At 42.4% G+C, this 18717-nt stretch overlaps 1 protein-coding gene across 7 annotated transcripts in view; it reads left to right on the top strand.

The window, feature by feature from the left end:
- Window positions 1-18717, top strand: part of osbp2b (oxysterol binding protein 2b) — a 45098-nt gene that overhangs the window by 6844 nt on the left and 19537 nt on the right. Inside the window, exon 1 of one of the 7 annotated variants that reach the window (XM_076731818.1) lies at window positions 2890-3042. The exons of 4 other annotated variants lie outside the window; for them this stretch is intronic. Coding sequence is in view for 2 of the 3 variants with exons in the window: in XM_076731817.1 (XP_076587932.1) it covers window positions 10500-10737 (238 nt within the window). In the remaining variant the exon portion in view is untranslated. Of the gene's footprint in view, window positions 1-2889; window positions 3043-10332; window positions 10738-18717 lie in introns of those variants that run through there. 2 more of the 7 variants (XM_076731817.1, XM_076731816.1) reach the window with 2 other exon arrangements.

The following is an 18717-nucleotide window of genomic DNA, read 5'->3' as shown; positions in this document are numbered from 1 at the left end:
AGTCGATAAAGTCTTGGGTAAACATACAAGAGTGTGTATTTACTTTGTTAGTTTGGTTATTAAGGTGTGTTCAGCACTGTATCAGCATGTTCAGCATGGCCCTCAGTCCAGCCTAGAAATTTGATTTTCCAGTGTGCCCTGGCGTTTCATATTCAGCACAGCTGGTGTTTCAGCTCTTGCCTTTCTTCTTTAATGAAATTCAGATCCCAGTCTGAGCCAGGAGAGGGCAGCCCCGTCTGCTCAGTCAAGTTGGAAAGCAAACTGGAGTATGCTAATAGTGCCGTGAAAACTGGGCTTGCATTCAGCGTCCTCCTGACAACAAAACACTCTCCTTTCCAAGGGGACATATTCTTGTATGGTTGCATTAAGTGGCACTGGTCAAAGGCTGTGGGAAAAGCCCGGGAGGACCGTTTTTCTTCCCATTTCACCCTGGCATCATCCCAAAGCCTCTCGGCCCCAGTCCTTTACAGACAGGATCTACAGAGACTGTGATAGGCTATATATTCATCTGGCCTCTATTTGAAAGTCACATCACCAAATATAGACTGGGGGAGAATGTGAGTGCTTTTTAGCTCACCACTTACAATAAGCAGGAGAGAAATTGAGGTATTTTTGTGTTTGGAAAAGGTTAGGCTATCGAACAACCCACATAGTTGATGTATACGTTTGTGTGATTGTTTTTCTGCAGTATGGTCTGGTGCCCAGTTCACCTTCAGTGGGCTGATGTTCATCTTCAGTCAGCCGACCACAATCTGATGTTCTTTCTCACATATTGTTAGACAGAGAGTTGAATTTGACACCGCTGTTCCCTCCTGGACCTAATCCACCATCCAGTGAAGCAATGCAGGAATCAGCCAGAAATGTCCTTTAAAAGAAAAAACGTACTGTATGTGTTTGAAGTGTAGAGGTGCAGCAGCCTTTCCTGATGCACAACCTGTTCTTAGACCAAATATGATACGAAGCAATTATAAGCTAATGCTATGAAAATGAAGCAGTTATCAAAGGGTTTCGGTCAGATAGCCTTTCAGCCAGTCTTCTTTTCATCCCCCTCTTCTTAGCAAACTGCTGACATTAAATGCCTGAAATCACACATCTGCTTCTGCAAGATGCTGCTCAGTGAGTCTGCTGACATTTGGTTCACTGTGATTTTAACACTGTTCAGAGGCTCTTCAACTGTTTGCTAGACACTTTGTTTTAAAAGCAAAACTTTAAATCTGTAGTGATTATTGAATTAGTGGCATGATTGCCTGGCCGTGCATTAGACGTTTATTTTATGAAGCAGTAAATTGTTTGTACTTTGTTCAAGCTTTGACTCAGTAACTGCTTTAAAGCTTAGAGGAAGACTCGGTGTGTGTTTTTGTGTTTCCTTTCACAGTTAATCTATCTGTGGGAGGAGGATTTAAGAGAATATGAGAAAATGGACATTGTGTGAGAGTAATGCTTCAGTGCTGCTGTGAATGACTATGTATACTGTTATCACAATTTAATTTTGCCATCAGGCAGAGGATCTCATTGTCTGTTTGAGGTGTTAGACAAACATGGATCAGTGACAGGGTGCCTACAGTCATTGACACCCCCCACCACCACCACCACCACCAGTGGAACAAAGAGCTCATATGGATTTCCTCAGGAGAGCACAATGTAAACCTCTGGCACATCAGGTGTGTCAATACAGAGGTTATAAGTTGAGATCCTTGACATGGTTCAATGTTTCATGACCATCTCTGATTGCGCTTTAATCTCAGCCTGAGAAGAATTGAAAAAAAACAGAAACAAAAGAGGTCTCTCTTTGTCTGTGAGCCATGAGATTCTTTTCTCTGTACCACTGACCTGAACCCCACATCACTTTCTTGAATGTCTCATTAGTACTTCTGTCACATCTGCAGCCTTTTCCATTTGTAAGCCTTCTCTTGTAAATAGCCTGTCCTGCCATGAATGCACCTTGTGCTAGTTTAGCCTCAGTCTGGATTTCTAACATCTCTCTCAAGCTACTGCTGCTAGTCTGCGGCTCTACCTTCAGCAGGTGGCAGTGTTTCCCCTCACATCCACATGACCTCTCCTGTGGGTTCGCCTGCTTTGTTTTTGCCGCTGCTTGTGAAAGTGGGATCACAGCCCGTTGAATCACTTGTTCCAGTCATGGCTCCTACCTAAATCTAACACAAGTGAAAATGTGCTGCTTAGATGGTGAATTTTTAGAACTGGAAAGCTTTAGTGGGAAAATTGACTTCATCAATGCTGGAACCAGTCATCCAGTCAGTGGTTTCTGTGGGTCTAGCTGAGTTCAGACAGATCCAGCTGAGGTAGGCAGGAGGGTAGCAGGAGCAGATCCACAGTGGAGGCTCTCCTCCTGCACCTGACCCCGGTGTGCCCAGCATGCAAGCTGAGGAGCATCTAATGAGTTCTCCAACAACAGTTCATTGATCTGCATCAGCGTTTGATCAGTAAGTCGATCGGACAGTCCTTGCGTGACATTTCACTTGGACTGGCTCTGGCTACTCTGGTGTGTGAGTCAACTTGTATTTCCTACAGATATCTGAATTATCCTCTTGATTGTGTTATTTTCCTCCGGTTCTTTTCCTGTATTTTTCTCTTTTATTTCACATTCCAGCTGCTGTTCTGCCCTTTACAGTAAAAGGTAGTGCTCTGTCCATGGTCCTGAAACAGTGTGAGGACTAATTAGGGCTGCCTCCTTAAACAAGCTGCATCTGTCATTTTTCTCACCCCTCCTTCTTTCTTTCCTCATCTCTTGGTGCCGACTGTCTCCTTGTTTTCTCTTTCTCCTCCATTCGCTCCAGCGCTCGCTCTTCCTCTTCCCCTCAGTCACCCTCTCACTCGTTGTCTGGTTTTCCCGCCCCCTCCCGCTCTCTCCCTCTCCTCCTCTGTCTCAGTAAGCTGTGTACTCTGCTTTTCATCCAGCGGGGTTTTAGTCCTGAATGGAATGACCTTCTGCTTTCACCACTCGTTTCTTTTGCTTAAAACATTACTATTGTCCTGCAAAGTCTTTGGGAAAGGATAGAAGCGGGATAGAGCCGGTTTTCTCCCGTAAGTATGCAGCTTTTCCTCCATTTGTGTTCAGGAATGTGTGTGTGTGTGTGTGTGTGTTGTTTGTCTGCACACATGTGCATCTGGTTATGATGATTAGATGCAGCTGTGTAGAAATGTTGTAGCCTATATTGCAGTATTCTGGTGAATACTGGCTGACTTGTAGTGGATGAATATCAGTCATTTCCATTGTTAGACAGAGTCTGTGTACAGTAGACATAGAATTGATGAGAGCTAATTCAGGACAAACTCCACTTTGAAACTGGAAAACATTGCAGAATTGTCAAATAAGTATGTGTAAAAAGGATTTTTCCATCACTGAATTGAATACACTGATGAAGAATTACTTTTGTACACATTTTCCCTTTGTGCAGGGGATGGATCCCTCTGGGCAGGGCAGGACACTGAGGTTGTAGGACTGAGTGTGAGCTGTGTTCCTTTTATTACACCAGTCGACATGGCAATAAATTAAGACAGGAAATGTGCTCCGTAACAGTTGCATCCTTTCCGCAGTTTGAATGCATCAGTAAATTCATGACTCTCAGGATGATTTTAATGATGTACTAATGAAGTGACAAATGCTTTCTGATGTCAGAGATGTAAAATTAAGTCACTTTCTAGCCTAGAAAATATTCACACCTGCTATATTAATCTAAGTGCTGTGTTTTATCACTACTTTCTGAGCCCGTGAAAGGATGTTACGCAATGACAGATGGTACGCTTGTCATTCTCATCAATTAGTTCTGCAGCCGCCGTGTGTCGAATCGCTTGTCCTTGTTTGTCTTGGATGTAAAAGCGTGTGCCGGCAGAGGTTGATTCGCTGGATCGGCTCGGTCCCCCCAGACGAGGGAGATGGAGACAAAGAGATCAGAGTCAGATTCAGGCTTGTAACATAACAAACATCCCTGCCAGGTGAAGCCAGGCTCTTCACAGAGATCGCAAACACTGTGGCTGTCCAAGTAGTCCACCTGCCAAAAATCATCCCCTGGGTGCTTTTCTGACTCTTTTATTTCTCAGGTTTTTCAGCCATATTTAACTTATTTCTCCCTTTTCTGTCTTAAATGTGTTGTGAATGTAACAGCCAAGTGTCCCTGTGAGATCAAACCTTTGCTGTCTCATAATGGACTTGACCTTTCTGAACTCCCTCCATAAACTGTGTATCCCACCCACCGCTGCTGGCTGTGCCGACACATCGATGTTGGAGTATCATGCCACCCGCTTCCTCTCCCAGCGGTCTGAAGTGCTCTTTGAAACTCCATTGTGTCTGTTGTCTAAATATTCACCTCGCCTCTCTATATCCTTGTCTTCATATATTTTTGTCATTCTATTTTGAAACCACACAGAGCAAACGGAGCCTTTTGAGCCAAAGTATGCTGAATGAAGTGCTGTCTGGGCAGAATAGAGACAGCACTTCCCACTCTTATCATACTAAGACATTAAAGACAGCTTTCCTGGGTCCTCTGCTGAGGTCAAATCACAAACCAGCACGTATGTTGTGGTTTCTGCATGTTTGAGAACCCTCTTCCTGCTTTTATGCTGCAGAAGTGGTTTTAGAGGTTATGGTGGATGTTTTTTTTCTCTGTGAGAGAGCAAACAACAAGCATCGCAGTGCATTTCGTACTCAAATTCAAATGTTTTTGGATGTTAAACACATGAGAACTTTTAAATGGTGGCAACGTAAGGCCTGCAAGCTGTCATTTTGGCACGTGTCTTTCACTGTTTTTAATTTCTGTGTCTTAAGTTTTTGAGGATAAAGCCTTTGATGTTATAGCTCTTGTTCTCATCTGTTGTGGAAAAGGCATTGTTTACCTGTTTATACTGGATTGTAACGGTCCACACACACTGCCTGTGCTTCTTGAGAGTATGACATGAAGGCATCAGAGCGCTGGCAGGCCTCAGCTGTATTTCACAAAATTTAGGTTGATCGGACCAAAACTAGGAGAGTATAGTTGGAACTAACTGGAATTATCCTTTAAAGAGAGGTCACATGTCTGAGGAGAGAATATTATGATAATATGTTTTCCTCTCTGCTTGATTATGTTCTCTGTGTGTGTGTCAGTGTGTGTGTCTTCATGTGATTTTGTGTGTGGGAGTTTAAGCTAGATAATTAGGTTTGAATATTGTGCTTGCATTAGTCTCGCCTTTTGTCTCTTACATGGGTGTTTTGATATGAGACCGTTGTTAACTCACTTTAATGGATGTAGAATTTCTGTTATTCATGACTCCATGCAGTCAATGGACGGTGCAGTTGAGGTACTGCATTGTTAAATAATGCACACTCCATTACTGGTATTCTTCTGCTGTCCTTTGTTGTACTGGGATTTGTCTGCTCTGCATGGCTCAAGTGTGTTCAATGACCTGCTGTATGCTGCATGAAACCTGAATTCATTATTAAGCTCACATTGTGTCCCTGTCGACACCCACATTTTCTCTCTGTCGCTCATTCTGGAGCTTTTCTGCGTTATCAGCAGCGAGGAGAAGATGAGAAGTTGAGAGTGCTAACACATGCAGGTCATTGAAATCTGAATTAGTTAAACGCTGTGCAAGGCGGTCAACTAGGACCACAGTGGTTCGGTCTTCAGGTTTTCCATTTTCCTCCTTGTTCATCTTCTTTGTGGGTTTCTCTGTTGCGACGCCTCTTTTTCACCGGTCAGGTGTAGCTCTTTTTGCCAACTTCAGCTCATTTTCCCACAGCACTGCAGTCTGACTTGGTGAGCTGAATATTGTTTTGTTCTAAGTGCTGTGAGAGATGAAGACTGTATTTTTTTCAGTGAAGTACTCCTTTTATCCAGGCTCTTGATTCAATACAGAAAACATGATGACAGGTGAGTTTAGTGTAATATTTGAAGCTACAGGTGCACAGGTCCCAGATGGTGAAATCTAAGTTATCATTATATTGACATGAATGAAGTCAAGTGAATAATGAGAAACATGCTGTGTTCGCTTAGAGACTTTTTTTCCGGAGCAGTACAGAGGAGTGATAGAGAGCCTCATCACATGGTGCAACGACAATAACCCAAAGCTAAATATCAGCAAAACCAACATGCTTGTGGAGGACTACAGTGCTTCTAATATGGATGTTGCTGCAAAGAAGCTACAAATTGTAAAACGAGGATACTTCACACACATCTTCATTAGTTTGAACACCTCTTTAGGCTGTGGTGTAGGCCCACACCTACAACACTTCAGAAAAACACGTCAACACTCCTCATCCTTACATTTAGACTGAAGAGAGTCAGACGTGTTAGCTAGTTTATCTCCTACCTTAAATGGAGATATCCCACACAGCCACTTCTTCGTTTTAATGCTTTAAAACATAAAGTTAATCTAACCCCATACAGGAAAATATAAAGGTATCTGCTTGAGGTCTGAATCTTAACGAGAGGTCAGCTCTCACGATGTGATAATGACTCACACTAGCACAGAAACAAGCCTTCCACAGCAGCTTGGCTACAGTGTTTGGAAAGTGAAGTCCTGACCCAAAGCCTATTAAACTGTACATGCAAGACATCCCACAAATATTGCTGAACTGAAACTATTCTTTAATGAGCAAATGTTCAAAATACTGCTCATTTCTGCTGCTCCGGTCAGCAGCCGTGGAAACATTTGGTCGAGGTTATTGCTCCTAAGGGTGATTTATCACTTCTTCAATGCAAGATTCACATACTTTTGAAACTTAAGTAGAGTCTTTTTTCACTACATGAAAAGTACTATCTACTTTAATTGTTAATGTTGAACGTTTATGAATCATGAAAAGTTCCTGCAGAAATCAAGGCGATTCTGACGAGTCTGCGTGTCTCAGGAGTTCATGGTATGTGGGACATTATGTTGTCATGATGGCACATTTTTAGACATGGTGATAGAAGATCATACCTCGTCAACTATGGAGTAGATACCCGATTACATTTTGGAGCATCTGTATTTTCAGTACCATTACTTCCACATGTTTCAAGACACATGCAAAGATATTTTTGAAGACCCCCCCAAACATCAAAATTTTAAAGGCACAGCTCACAGAGGTGCTTACTGTGCCAACACCAACAGCTGCCATGCACAGATGCTACATGGACTTGAGTTTATTTGTCAGTGATGACTAAGTGCACGCAGGGCTGGATGATTCATTGCCCCAGTGTATAGAGAGTCAGCTGTAATCTAACTCTGTTGTGTGAGGCATCGATATGAAGTGTTGTGTCTGTTTGTGATCAGTAAATCATCAAGTCGATGCATGGTTTCTCCACTATGAGCCAGTGCAGGCTGATGCAGCAAGCAGTTACTGTTAAGTCTTACATTTGTGGTTAATTAAAGATCTTCCACCTCCTTTGGATTAGCAGGTTATTATCGCCACAGGAGGAGTGTCAGTTCATTAGGAGCCCTCAGTTTCAGCCTTGTATTTCACTGCAGTTTTAGTTTTTGGGTCTTACAGGTTGTCTTCTGTTGCCTCAGTGACAGTGAAGGCAGCACAGTGTCTACCATAATATGATCTTTTGGCATGGATCAATGTGGTTACTGCTGCCAGAATTGACACAGCATAACCTTTTAAATGTCTCATACTCAGAATGCGACTTCTAAAAAGTAATTTTCCTCTTAAAATGAGCTCCTTCCCATGATGAAACAGTTGTCTTGACCTGAGCTGTTCAAACTGGTTTTAATGAGCTCGTGTTTGTGCGTTCAGGCTGTCGGGAGTGTTTGGTTTCCCGGATCTTCATGCAGTAATTGGCTTAATGAGACTGTAACTCGTGCTCTTTAAACACCCTCTTTAGTTTGTCTTTCAGATGATTTGTCCTTCAGCTGTTTCTCCTCCAGTAAATAAACATGGAAATGGGGGGTTGAATTTCTGCTAAACTTTGAGATTTCAAAAGAGTATCATGTGGAGCAAGTTAAATTACTCTCCACAGTCCAGAGCGTTTTTGTAAACTTGATCCCCCTCGTGGAGATAACAGATAATTGGAGTATTTGGAAATTATGGTGAAGTATTTGTTTTTCAACTTTTAAACTGAAAAAAAAAAAAAAAAAAAAAAAAAAATATATATATATATATATATATATATATATATATATTTTTTTTTTTTACCTGCAGTATGTACATGTACTGTATGTATATATGTGTTGGTATGTTAAAGCGCTTACTATGTATATATACTGTATATTTATGTGCATGTTACTCAAAAATTATGCGATTGAGTAGTTTACAGTGTGAAATCAAATCCTGTAGCATGCGCAAATATCACCTTTTAAAGAATGTATTTCAGTTCAATTAACAGGCCATTCAGCACCACAGTGGCTGAATTTATCTGTTTAATCCAGAGATAATACTGATAATAATTAAAGTCATTTATATACATTTGCATTGAGATCAGTAAATTTAAAAAAGTACGAACAGATGAAACAATTTAAAAAGATACCCAAAAGATGTTCAGGCAGCTAAAGTCTGCCGTTTTCATCAGTCAAGCTCGTCTTCTTTGCATGGTTAAACTCAACTGTACTGACAAAAAGAAATGATGAAGGTCAAGTATGAAATTAATTGAGGTTTCATGCTTCAGCGCCCCCTCCAACATGCCCCTGGACATTTAGGGGATGTTATTTATTTACAGTCCAGCAGTCTTCCCCTGTCAGCACTTCCCTCACCTCACTTACGCTCCACAGCGGCCGTCCTCTGTTACCTGTTTTTGCTGTCATCAGGTATTTTACAGGATCACTTCAACACAGATGTTACAGTAGACGAGCGCCATGTGATGCTGTAGCAGTGTCTTCAATCAAGGCAGGGACTGGTCTAACCTGCACAGCTGTTATCGTGCCTCCTGTTACACATGAAAGAAGGAATTGCTGTTGCATCATGGAGCAGTCACAGCCTTTGCTTTTCTTGAAATCAGGATCCACATATATTCACAGCATCACTTATACATGTAAGATGTTTAATTGTGAAAATGGATTTGTGATTAGGGAGGCTGCCTTCCACATCCAGTGGTCTCCTGACCAACTGAAGGACGCTGCTTATTATCAATAACACCCTGAAGAGTATGGGCTCTTCATGATGGCCATGGATTTATTGTAATTTCTAATTTTGCCCCAGAGACCGTGTTTACAATGCTAGGTTTTTCATTACTGAAGGCAATTACAACCAGAACTGTGCTCTTTGATAACAGCCATGGTCAGAAACCTATTCAGACACACTCAACAGAGATCACTGACAGCGATCGAAGCTGAACGATAGGATCTGAAAATATTTACAACAATAAAAAAAAAAATGTTTTAAAAATATCAAAATCAAAAACTGTCACGTTTTCGTTGTATTTTTTTGTCTGGATTGATTACAGTATTACCAGAATAAGATTTTGGACTGTTGGAGCTGATTGGCCGGTTGTTTGGTTGTTCTTACAATACAAGTCTGTGGTTGTTGTCACTGTTCTCAGTCTGAGTATATGGGATTCAGACTATTTACTAAAAACTGAAACAAGAGTTTATTGAGATTGGGGTAATAAAACGGACAGCTCAATAACTGATTTTGATATTATTTCATTATAGTTTGCTCTGACTCATACCAACAGCAGAATATGGTCTTACTGTACATTATGATGTGATTCTGCTGAAAGTAAATTATGTATTGAATAATTACCTTGAACTGGTGTTCACAGAAACCCACAGCTAACTCCAGGGGAGCAGAAATAGTTCAGCTGGTGAAGGTGACCTTGAGTTACGGTAGAGTGTGATATGTACACTGGCAGTAACACTGAAAGGACGACCTTCGCCTGCTTTGAGGAGGGAGGGAGTGAGACTTGATATTGCAGGCAAACTACAGTATGAATTGTGCTGTGCTGGTACGGTGACACTGACCTCTGTGTGGGGGGTCAGATATGAAGTGGTCCATCAACGGCTGGTGATCAGCACTATAAAGATATTCTGATGGAGGGACACATCAATCAGGAGAGAGGAGATGGACATTTGGTTGGAGGATGTTTTTTTCGACCTTTCGCCCTTGATCTAGTGGCATCACTCTGAGTTAATATGTTGTAACTTAATCTGAAATCTCACCATCCGGCATGTCTCATCATACAGACGCTCTTCATGCTGTCAGTCTTAAAGCACCACAGTCTTTACTTAATACCATCTCAGCCATTTGGCTTTCCTGAAATAGTTGACTTTTTCTGTCAAGCTACGAAAGCAGCGGACGGGAGGGGGGGAGGACAGAGAGGAAGCAATGCATTCTGGTCTTATTCGTGTAGATGACTGCTGGCTGCCGAGTCCCATCTCCTCTCTGCTTCACTCCCTCCCTCCCTCCCTCCCTCCCTCTCCAATCTGCACTGCACTGAGAGAAGCATGTGGGGGAGAATTGTAAATGTGCCGAGCTTTGTGAATGTGTGTATCCTGAGTGCGTTTCCGGAAGAAGGGGAAGCAATGCAGGAGAGGAGATAGGAATTACAAGAGGGAGCGCCTGCGTCGCTCCCCTGTCCGTGCACTGTATGTACGTGTGCGAGTGGGCATGTATGTGTGTGCACGTTGCAATGCTGAACAGGGAAAGTCGCTGCCTCAGCCCCCTCCCTCGCTGGGATTATGTAGTGGCTCGGGGCAGCGCTGCGTCTCAGGGAACGTGGAGTGGGATCAGGCCTGCAGAGAGTGGGATGAAGGGCCGGAGCTGCTGGGAGTTGGGGACGGTCCGCTCCCTCTGCAACTCGGGCTGCCTGAGTAAACTCAACCAGGGTCAGTACGGCTATGGCTAAAGCTATAACAAAGGAGCACGGAGCTGTCACACTCCTCTCCATCTGTCCAACGACAAAACCTTCCTCATCCTGCTATCTCCTCCTCATCGTATGTCTGATAGTAAGCTGTCATTCCTCCATCCATCTTCCCTCCTCTGGCATCTGTCATCTGTCGCCATGGATGCTCACTCATTTCTGCTGCCTCCCTCAACAATGCAGCGCCTCACGCTGCCTCCTCACTGCATGCAGTCTCCTTCCCTCTTTCACCTCTTTCTCCCGTGCTGCTCTCGCTCAGGCTCATTTCCTCTCTTTTCTTTGCGCCTGCTCCACCTCACATTTGCATATGGATGAGTCGGAGCCTGCCAGGCCTACGTGTTGTGTTGGCAACGTGCATCCGTGTTCGCATATTATGTGTGAAGAGTTCACTGCACCATCAGGAACTGCACAATGCAACGTGCTGTGTGTCCCAGGGTGCTAGAAGCTATCCCTGAGTGCAAATGTGAAAAGTTTTTTTTGTCATATGATGTCGTAGGCTGGTGAGGGCAGTAACTACGGATTTCAGATTAATAGCATTTTTGTACTGTCCACTCACAAGCAGCACTAGCCGGCATAACATGTCGCCCAAGTGGAAAAGGATTTTGTACAGAACAAATCAATATTCTATTACTGCTCATGGCAGTTTAATAGCATCCTATACAGTGTCCTTCTGTGTGAGATCATGTTGTTACCTTTGGAGGAACAATGAAGAAATGTGTTAGCTATCATATTTCCTCTCAGTGCCTCATCCTCCTCCATCTTTCCACCTCTCTCACTTCATCTGTGGCTGAGTTGTTCAGCATTGAGGTGAACAGCTGTGCTCTTAAGCCCTGGGCTCTCTGTGTCAGCTCACTCTGCCTGTTTGTTCACTGAAATGAGTTTGACAAAGGTGGTACAGTCCGTGTTGTTTTAAGACTTTTCACAGTAGGTTTCTGTGCGCTCGCTTCAGTATGAATGCAGGGATGTGATTAAGTTCAGATCATGAGTCAGATGCAACATATCACAACTCTGAACATTGGTCCGATAGTCAGAAATCCTCCAAGGACAATATAGTACAAGCTTTTCTCTTATAGTGTCATAACATGGGATGAATCAAAATCCTTGCAGAACCTCCAAAGAGATGCATCCTGTGAGTCTGACATGATGAAAATTGAAACATGGGTACATTTGACATGCTTCATATGTAGATTTAAGATACTCTCAATACATGTGAGTTTGGCACATTGGCGTTTGGTACATGTTTAAACTCAATCAGCTGGTTTGGGTTGGAGATGAGTGTTGTGTTATGTGAGTAAGTAGCTCTTTTAAAAAGTTGGCCCATTTGTGGGAACAGAATCTGAAAATCTCCAATGTTTTAGTGTTTTTCAGTAATTTGTAATATAGATATTTCTTAATAGCTCATGTCAAGATCGACTTTTTTATGTCCATAAATAACAGTTAAATTAGCTGTGAGGACAACCAACAAATTAACTAATGAAAGCAAACTCTAAACTAACATAGAGATGAAGTATATGAGTGTCAGTCAGAGCCCACTGTCCTAACGAAGCAGCTAATTCTAGCTCCATTGGTACCAATCAAAATAAAGACTTGGTAGAACATATTTTATTGTGAATAACTTTGGCAGAGTTCAGTAACAATGGTTAAACTGTGGCTCAGGGCCAGAGAAGAACATTTAAGCTCAGGAAATTGGAGAGCTCGCTGTTCCAACTGGGCCACTGCTGGAAAAAACTAATAAAACAGCCTGAATAATAAGATGGTTTACAATGTGAAAACTCCCCATGATGGAGCACTGTGGGAGGCATGCACATGCCAAACAATCCTGTCTGGTTGACAGCCATGTCATTGTCACTGTTATGAAGGCTGTGCTCCAGTTCTAGGCAGGAGTGGGGATTTGTGCAAAGCAGAAGTGGAGAGCACCATGAGAAGGCTGCCGGAGAGAAAGGACAATTGTTACGTCATATTAGGACGAATTCTTAGTGCTGACAAACCTGATCAGTACCTGACAAGCCTCTGAAGCATTTTGTGATTTCTGTCAATTTACATTTAAATGATCATGCAGTCCTACGGGTTTACATATACTTTATGCTTTTAAAATAAATGACCAGAGTGCAAATGAAGCACCCATGGGTCTGGCCTGGCCACTCACATCACTCTATTCATATGTCTTCTTTAATGGAAACATTAGTCCATGACAAACTGTGTTTATGAAATTAGAGGTTGAGTCATTGATAATCAGTGGCATCGCTCTCTCCAGTGGAAATTTCGTGGTGTGCTCTGCCTGCTCTGATGAACAGAATCATTTGGAGTGGTTTGTGGACATGTAAAGCTGCCATGTGAGATTCCACATGGCTTTGATAATTCTCAGTGAAGCATGTCTGTGTTTCTGAGAACATTCATTTTTGTTAGTGTGCAGAGCCTGTTGACATTTTACTTTCATCCCTCCCTAGTTGCAAACACAAAGTCCCTACACGTCCTGTGTGCATATGAGGGTTAGAGCTCAGGGCTCAGGACCCTCATCATTTTTCATTTTTCAGATATTAATGCACATAACTGAAGTGTACTTTTGAGACACCTCCACTACCCCTCTGTGAAGGCAGTTACCTCTTTTCTGGTTTGATGACTACCTTCATGGCTCATTATCTTGCAGTACTTGGCACCTGGACAATTAGCGTGATGGATCACGATTACTGTCTCATGGATCACGATCTTGCGAAATCTGTCCACATTAACAGGGAACTCAGTGAGAGACAGTAACAGTAGCTCAGCCGTGAGATCACATCAGAGGCATGAACTGTCAAATCAAATCAAAACGATTGTAAAACTGTTAAAACTAACGTGCTGCGTTTTGATGAGCTGCAATTGTCATAACAGTGCTTAAATGGCCAGTCAAGGTATTTCATCACATTCGTGCATATATCAAAAATACAAGTAATCCTGCTCATTGATTAACACAAAACAGCCAGAGATACCACAGGGAGAGCCGTCTTTGTATAAACAGCATGATAAAATCTCTGACAGTTGACACATTTGTGTCATCTCATGCTTGATATCATCCAATCCCCCAACACTGGTGCTTACATGAATATATTCGAGTGGGATGCTGCTGCCTGAAGCTGGTGTTCAGCTAGGATTCAGTGCCTCATCGTCATCGTAGTAAGCTTAAAGATTTCAGTCCTGGTTGATTTGGTGACACCTGTGTGTCCTCCAAAACTGGATTGGTTGTATGGATCATTTCTTGTCAATCCCACGTCTATTTGAAGGCAGTTTGAAGCCGGAATGGCAGAGTCTGCTTCTAACAACGAAAACTACATTATACAGAGGTAATTACAGAAAAGCAGAAAAGAAAATAATTTAAGACTGGAAAATGTGCACGGTGCTGAGTTTGCATCTGATATGCTCTCAATGTTTTTTAGCATACCTGTTTTACATGAACCAGCTGTCATCAGACCCATCTCCTCTCACAGCCTGAGCAGGTGCATGTAAATGAACAATTTATGTGCATTAGCACACATTCAGTTAATGCTTAACAGCCTTATGCACATGGGTTTTAATTAAGCTCTCTGCCTTTCAATGATAGGAACTCTTTCATAAGTACAGTATGTACATCAGACAATGAAGAGATCACTGCAGATGGTCAACACAGGCTTCACAATTTGCTTGTGATTCATTGTCTCTCTCGAGCAGCAAACCTTTTTTTTATTACTGCAGTAAAATCCTGGAAGTCCTGTCACAGTGACCAGACTGTGTAGATGAGCTCAGTTAGTATTCTGATGTTGTAGGATAATTAATGACCTCATCGTTCACTTGTGCGGTAAGCAAGAACCATTTTCCTCTCATGGGTTTGATGCACCACTTGGGAATTGATCAGATTTACTCAACATAACAGAATATAAAGCTACAGAGCAGTTGGTTTCTTTTTGTCTATCCTGTCCTCATATATTATAAAATGTTACTGAATCCAGACTCATTGCTTAGTTGCTGCAGTTTGCTGTTAATCTTTTCTTTTGTTGTTTGCTGCTCTCTGAGAGTGTTCGATCGGATACAGGGCCAGAGCTGTGCTGCAGAGCTTTGGGGACAGTGATGAGTTGCACTGCACAGTTTCTCATTTGCTTGTGGAGAGCCGAATGCTGTGTTACGGGGTTTAACCTGCTGTCTCCTCTGTTTGTCTCCCTGTGATGTATCTCAGGGGAGGTATGGAGCCAGTTAGCAATTACTGGCCAGGATTACACCCCCCTCCCGTGGGACACATCCTCGCTCTTCATCGAACTTGTTCTCTCTTCTGTTTCTGATGCACTTCTCATATATTCTCTTTCTCTTGCACACTCCATCAAAACAGTCAGCTGCGAAACAGTCATCTCCCTGTCACTGTGCTCTCAGTGATGAAAGAAATCTCTTCCAACCACAGGTACAAACTCTCGCTGCGCTAAAAATAGAGTAGTGTTCAGATTGCGTATGTGTTAAGGCTGGCTAAGAGGAATCAATCTCTGATAGTCGTGATTACTGTATTTTAATACTGATATATATCACAGTGTGTATGCAAAACAAGAATCTGGACCCTTGAGCGGTAAGAAAGTGATGTGGTGTGATGAGTCATCTCTTATCTTTTCCTGAATCTTAAAATGTGTATTTGGTTAAAGCTAAAGCAGAACAAAGTACCATATTTGAAGTTTATAATGGTATATTATGTTTATTTGGTCCACCCACAGTTGCTAAAACTAATGAAGTTAAATGCAAATAAATTCTAACTTCATGATGTTTAAGCATTCAGTTTTTTGTTGAGACTGATTTCCAATATTTAATATTCAATAAAATGTAAGTGTCACAAACTGTAGCCTCCAAAATGACTGCTCATGAGGATGAATCAGCACCTGTGAGATAGTTTCAACCAAACCAAACACCACTATGAAGATACACTTCTTTCAAGTCTCTCCCTTTATGTACAGCTAATTTGCAACTGATAACAAGTTTTGCATCTAAAGGATGTTTTTTGTTCATCACCTCTGTGAAGAAACTTTGTTAATTAACATATCTGGCAAGCCACACAGTGCTGATTAAAATTTCAGCATATTTAATTTGTTTTCCCACAATATCTGCTTATACTTTGTTGTTATGTTTCAACATTGAGAGCGCTTGGTTAAGGTAAGGGAAAGATCGTGTAGAAATAATGATGTTAACCATTAACAAGGTTTGGCTTCACTTAGATACAGTATAGACCTAACTGCCTCAGGGCTATGCTGCTGGCATGTTAATTTGTTGCACAGTCCACAGCACCGTGGTGACTCTGACCTGTAAAAATGAACTGTAATAACCATTAGAAAGAAAAGTAAGCTCGTTGCTAATGCTCTGACACTAGTTTCCCATCTGATTAGGCCCTTCATTATGTTCAAATACCATCTTTAATCCATAGGGGCAGTACATTTCTCCCATGTGTTCGCCTGCTCGACATGCACGTCTTTCTGCCACAGGATGACGTCTTGTCAGCCGGAGGCCTGGCTCCACTGATCTGACAGGCTGTCCTCAGGGACGAGCCGAGAGACGAGCCCTGACAGTGGGACAGCACGGAGACTACCGTCTCCCAATTACACTCCACCACATCCTATTCTCCTGCTTTCTCTCTCCTTCCCTCGCTCTGGGATGGACAATAAGGAAGGAGTGAAGGGCAAGGAAGCTTTGCACATGCTGAGGAGGAAGACGGATGCGTTTGTTGAACTGTTGTGATTTGATGAGCTGTGACCTGTAAGCTTGAGTCCCGGCTTGCCTCACTCACAGATATTTGTTTAAATTATATCACCATCCTCTGAGGAGGGTGGTTCAGCGGAGACAAGGTGGGAACTGGAAACAGGCTTTCGTTTGTGTCTATGCAGGGTGTTCTCCGAGGCGGTAGGCCGTGGGGGAGGGGGAGGCAGTCCGACCTTGAGGCATGACTGGCTTGGTAATGGGCCCCTGGCCTTGCCTCGTGGTGTCGACTTCACTACGGAGAACCATACATCCACATCTGCTGTTGGGAAGGAAGGAGTTGGGCGAGCTAAGCAGCGACTCTGATGCACAGACGGCATAGATTGGCTATTTATTGACAAAGGCTTAGTGTAAAAGCCCGTCTTCACTTGTTATTCCAGGTCTGAGTGATATACAGGTGGTAGAATATGTTTTGGCATTTTAAAAGGTTTTCATCTCCAGTATTCAAACCTGTACAGTAGTGCTTGACATTTTATTGATAGTATAAGGAACTGGCTCAGTGAACCAAAAAGAAGTAGCAGAAAGGGCACTTCTGACATACTTGTGAAGGCTTAATTTTGGATAGAAGAAAGCTTTGGATCCTGGTTTCTCCTTGTCAATGAAGGGTGTCTGTGCTGTAGAGTCAACGGCCAAAATGTGTGTTCTTGCAGCTCATGACTTGGTTTTTGAAAGACATTTAGTTTTGCAGGTGTGAGCAGAGTCTCTTCTAAACAAATATGCCTTGGTACATGTCACAGTTTATTTTTAAGTACTGTCGCTTAGACCTGCTGAAGACATTGGCAGAAAGAGGGTGAATAATGAGAGCAAGGCGTCACTGCAGTGCTGCAAATGTCTTCACTTGGCCATGTATTTTTGTTTACCCTTACTAACTATACCTGCCATCCAACACTGAAAAAAGTCATTAGCTTGAGCCAATGCACCAGTATTTAAAATGCATTCAGTGCTCCTTCTGCCATAGTGCCCTGCTGCCCTATGAGCTTCTTGCTTTTACCTCACAGCGCTGAAATATCTACACCACCCGGTGTCCCTCCAACAGTTTACTGCGTATTATACTAATATTATCCAGACCCTACTCTGTAATTTCACACTCTCAGCTGTGGACGTGATGCAGAGCAGTGGGGTTGAGTTTAATGTAGCTGCAGCTCAGTCAGTTGTGACTTCAGTAACCTTGGTTTTCCATCAGAACAGAAAATAGTCTCATGTTTGAAGTTCAGGTCGTTGCTCCTGACTAAAACATAACTTAAGGTAATTATACAATATGCCCTGCCTTTGCACCTTGCACAGTCTCAACAAAACCGACCTTGTCTGTGAAATACCCACTCTAACTTTAACCACTGCTGTCTCCAAAGGGGTTATGTATGTGTTGTAACTTTCTCTTTCATAACAATGGCCTGTTGTGAATTGATAGGCCTGCTTTGGATGCCACCTGCAAAGAGACCAACTGGCTAGTTCCTGGAACTTCAGACTTACTGTACCATGACAGTTTATGTGTGACACACAGTCTCCTGTTAACACTGAATTTGAGGAAAATTGGTGCTTGTCACCGCTGTGCATTGCTCCTAATTTGCTTACTTTGACAAGTACAGATCAAATTTAGAAGCTGTAATAACTTATCCAATGCTGCAAATTAGATGAATTCAAATAAGATAAAATGAGATGTGTGTAAAATTGACACATCACATCTATTAATGTTCCTACAAATGTAACTTCAGGGCTTCTTGTAAACCAAAAAGTTTTTGATGACTCATTTTGAACTTGTGTACATGCATGTGTCCAGTCGTATGTGATTGGGGACAGGTTTACTGTTGCCTCGTGGAAAGAAGTTCAAAACTGCACCAATTAGTCAACAGACTCATCTGTTTAAAGCTGCTCTGCCATAGTCACACGTTTATCAATTTAAGGCTTATTTCATTATCCAGCTCTCCCTGAAGTAACTCTTTCTCTTCTCTTGCTGTCCTTTGCACTGCAGCCGCCCGTCTATTAACAGACACTGGTCAATTTTCTGACTTTATATTGTCAGTTTTTCTTCTTTTCCTGCCTTTCTCGGCAGCAACTTTATTGACATTCGGTGTAATTTGATTCCTACTCTGTTGCTGGCTGGTAATGGGTGGATGCTAGTGTCATTTTCTGATACATGTTCCCTTTAGGCTTTATTGTCCCCGTAGGGTGGCTGTGGTGACCTTTGACTGGACTGTCTTGTTTTGGTCTA

The sequence above is a fragment of the Chaetodon auriga genome, chromosome 5 (genome assembly GCF_051107435.1).
Source record: "Chaetodon auriga isolate fChaAug3 chromosome 5, fChaAug3.hap1, whole genome shotgun sequence".
In the NCBI taxonomy this organism is placed as follows: Eukaryota; Metazoa; Chordata; class Actinopteri; order Chaetodontiformes; family Chaetodontidae; genus Chaetodon; species Chaetodon auriga.
The sequence above is the reverse complement of the archived record's forward strand: the minus strand, read 5'-3'. Positions and strand labels throughout refer to the sequence as shown.